Source organism: Galeopterus variegatus, unplaced genomic scaffold (assembly GCF_000696425.1).
Source record: "Galeopterus variegatus unplaced genomic scaffold, G_variegatus-3.0.2 Scaffold1551, whole genome shotgun sequence".
In the NCBI taxonomy this organism is placed as follows: domain Eukaryota; kingdom Metazoa; phylum Chordata; class Mammalia; order Dermoptera; family Cynocephalidae; genus Galeopterus; species Galeopterus variegatus.
Window position 1 is genome coordinate 324,889 of NW_007727662.1, and position 3,584 is coordinate 328,472.

A 3,584-nucleotide genomic window follows, 5' to 3' on the forward strand; every position below is an offset into this window, starting at 1 on the left:
CAGTGAGCGGGAACCGGTCTGTATGTGGGATCCGAACCCTCGACGGGAGGGCCGCCGCGCTCCCAAGCGGCGCACTGTAGCAGTGCACCACCGGGCTGGCCCCAGTGGAGTTTTTTAAATCTCTTAATCATCTGTTTCCTTCCAGTCACCTCTGTAGACCTGCCTTCAGCATTTGTTAACTTATGAGCTGTGTCAAATAAAATTTGACACACAAATGTCATAGAAGATTAAAGAATATGGTCACGTCTTTTTAGCATAACAGAATTGTCCAGGTTCTTGTAAAATATTACATGACAAAGTCCTTCCTGTTTAATGACTGGATGAGAATACCTTATTTCCTTTTTGTCCTCAGAAATATATTGTTCATTCATCAATTCCTGAGTTTGAGGAAATTTATCTAGTATACTGTCATCTGAAGACTCATAGTTTGAAATCTTGCTTGGATGATCAATTTCACCATCATTAGAGTCAAGAGTGCTGCTATTTGTCTTTTTGCATTCATCTTTGATTTGGCTAAGAATTGTGACATGTCTTCCTTGGTCAATTTTCATTGCCATTATGGGTGGAAAATAAAAAAATTCTGGATTCTGAACTGTGTTTAATAAAAGCTAAATGCAGACTAAAAATATAGTGTCTCCAATTATGTATACCTTATTGAAAGATGATGCAGTGCTTTGGACAATGCAATACGTAAACTGAAGGATAATGCAATAATGATGATTTATTTCACTATATTGCATTATCATTTTCAGTGATTTCATCATTCTTCTTTTTCTTATTATTTTAGTCTTTTAAAAAATAAGCATAGTTGTAAATAATTCAAGATACAGAAAAAAATAAGACCACCAAGATCCTGTAATGCACTTTAGATTTATAAAAAGTCACAATGGACCCATATGGTAATTACAAGATACGATGAGTTTTATTTTATTTTTAAAAATAAGTATGATTTCTTTTTGGTTTTTGGAAGACTCTAAAAAATAAAATCATGAACTGGCTTTCCTCCCAAATAGTAAGGAATTGCTCCAAAATGAAAGTCAGAAACTAAGATTGGGTCCCATGGATGGACCCTAATGTTATACCAAGCGCTTTGTTGACCAGAAATATAATTAATAATGACCATATTAGTGAAGCTTTTATTATGGAGTCAGTGAGGATGGAAATGACACTTAATTAGTTTTAGTCTTTCTTTGCTATACTTAAGCTTGTGGGAGTTTGTACCAGCTTGAGTCTTTCTATTCCAACTTTTACCTTATCTGTGCAGCATGGACAAAAAGAGTAAATTAACTTCTTTTTGACTGAGGTACGTGCTTTTTCTTCCTGTTCATTTCGCTTGCAGGAACCCTGCTTTATCTCATCTGTCTCTCCTCTAAGCCACTTTTCTTTATGAAAGCCCTTGAACTATTAGCTGTTGAAGTGAAGTGCATCTCTGTTGAGCACAGGGCACTACCAGCGTCCCAGTTGGGAAGAATCTCCAAGAGGTGTGTTTGCCAAGCACAATATCATTGTGTGCAGGCATTGCAGGAGTCTGCCAAACCCAGCCTCCCAGTACAAATGCCACGTTGACATGACATTTACAAGTTTAGAATTTGGAAAGGGATTGGCAGTGGAACACCCCTCAGCTACCTCATTTAGGGTTGTCATAACTGGGCCAACTTTTGATTTTCAGACTCAGATCACAGTCAGGAAGTGGTATTTCATATAGAATTTGAAACTATCATTACAACTTTTTATAGGAAATGATAAATTCTGTTAACCTGTCCCTGGAATGCAGGATAAACCATAATGGTTAAGGGCCGGCCCGGTGGCGCACTGCTACAGTGCGCCGCTTGGGAGCGTGGTGGCGCTCCCGCCCAGGGTTCGGATCCCACGTACAGACCGGTTCCCGCTCACTGGCTGAGCGAGGTGCGGGCACGGCACTGAGGGTTGTGATCCCGTTGCCGGTCCCGGTCCGGTATGGGCACGACACTGAGGGTTGCGATCCATTGCCGGACACGAAAAAAGACAAAAACAAACAAACAAACAAAAAAAAAACATAATGGTTAAGAGTGCAGACACTGGAATCAAACCTGGATTCGAATGAGGGCTCTATTGCTTACTGTGTCACCCTGAACAAGTCACTTATTTTGTGTGACCTTGAATGAGTTGAAGGCTCAGTTTCCCATTTATAAAATAAGGATAATAATGTCAGTTTCCTAATAGCACTATCAGATGTATTAAATAATATATTTAAAAGTGTAAACACTTTTCATATTTTTCAGAAATGCATGAGAAATTCAGGTGTTTAGTTCTCATATTTCAGTAATAAGTAGATATGTTATTTGCCAGGGAAATGTCACAACATGAACGTATGTGTAGACTCTCTCCTTGATTTAGGCGTTACTGGAACACTATGCACAGGCACCCAGGATGTAATTTTCTTCACCTCTCTAGGAAAATTTAGAGCTGGAGTAAGGGTCATTTGAGTATTTGGCATCTCTACAGTTTCTCAGATGCTGAAACCATTTGGGTGGTAAGAATTCATTTCAGTAATAGCAGTCCTTTAATTGACTTGGACCTTCTCTATGGTACATTCTAATGCATAGTGAAGCCTTAGAGCAGCAGTGAAGGATATACAATGGCTTATTAGGGAGCCTCTCTTTTTGGTGTGGGTACCAAGGTACTTGGTTTTGAGTAGGTCTTTTAATGGTCTAGTACCTAAATAACAGAGTTTTCTGTGCCATGTATATAAAATATAATCCTCACCACAATACTTTATTTCCTTTAATCATTTTCAGTACCATTTTAAAATTCTCCCAAATGATAAAATTCTTTCTTTTCTTTTTTTCCCCTTGTTTTTCAGATCTTCAAAGTTGTTGCGGGCATTTTATGTCCCCTTCTTGTCAGATCAGTATACCGTGTATGCAAACTACACTATCCTCAAACCCCGGAAAGCAAAGCAAATCAGAAAGAAAAGTGGAGGTTAGCAACACACCAGTGGCCCCAAAGGACAACCGTCTTGTTAACTAGTGATTCCACTGACCTGACTCCAAGCCATCACCTGTAACATTTGTAATAAAGGTCTTCTGACATGAATACTGGAATCTGGATGCTTTGGACTAGTCAAAGTGTATTTCAAAGTGTAGTCAAAGCCACATTCACTTCTTGCCTGTCTTTCTGTTCTGCATGTAAACTTTTTATAGCTAGGCAGAGAAAGGCTCTAAAGCAAGAATAGATATACTGCTCTACATCTCATTGTTTTTCTTCTGTTCAATTATTTACCAGACAGGAGAAGAGCAGAACCAACTTACAGGAAGAATTGAAAATCCCTGGACTGGATGACTGTGTTAAACTGTTCTCCACACTCTGGCCTGGCATCTGAGAACTAGCAAGCCTCTCCTGGGCCATATGGGCTTCTCCACCAAAGCTGTTTGGCAGCTCCTAGCAGACCTTCTTGTTCAAATCGTAGTGCTGAAAATGAGCACAGCCTAGTTGCCAGCCCACATGTCCTTTTCACCTCCAGCAAGACTAAGCTTCTATAAAGCACTTGACAGGACTAGAACCCTGTCCTGGAGCTATCTCAGGAAAAAGGCGACCATTTAAGG

The 3,584-nt window shown here is 39.6% G+C and overlaps 1 protein-coding gene across 1 annotated transcript in view; it reads left to right on the plus strand.

Moving 5' to 3' along the window:
- The window catches only part of ALG9 (ALG9, alpha-1,2-mannosyltransferase), a 99,855-nt gene extending 96,772 nt beyond the window's left edge, over positions 1 to 3,083 (plus strand). Inside the window, 1 exon segment of the mRNA XM_008577614.1 lies at positions 2,843 to 3,083. Within this exon segment, the coding sequence (XP_008575836.1) occupies positions 2,843 to 2,966 (124 nt within the window). The 3' untranslated portion in view covers positions 2,967 to 3,083.
- Positions 3,084 to 3,584: the final 501 nt, after the last annotated feature.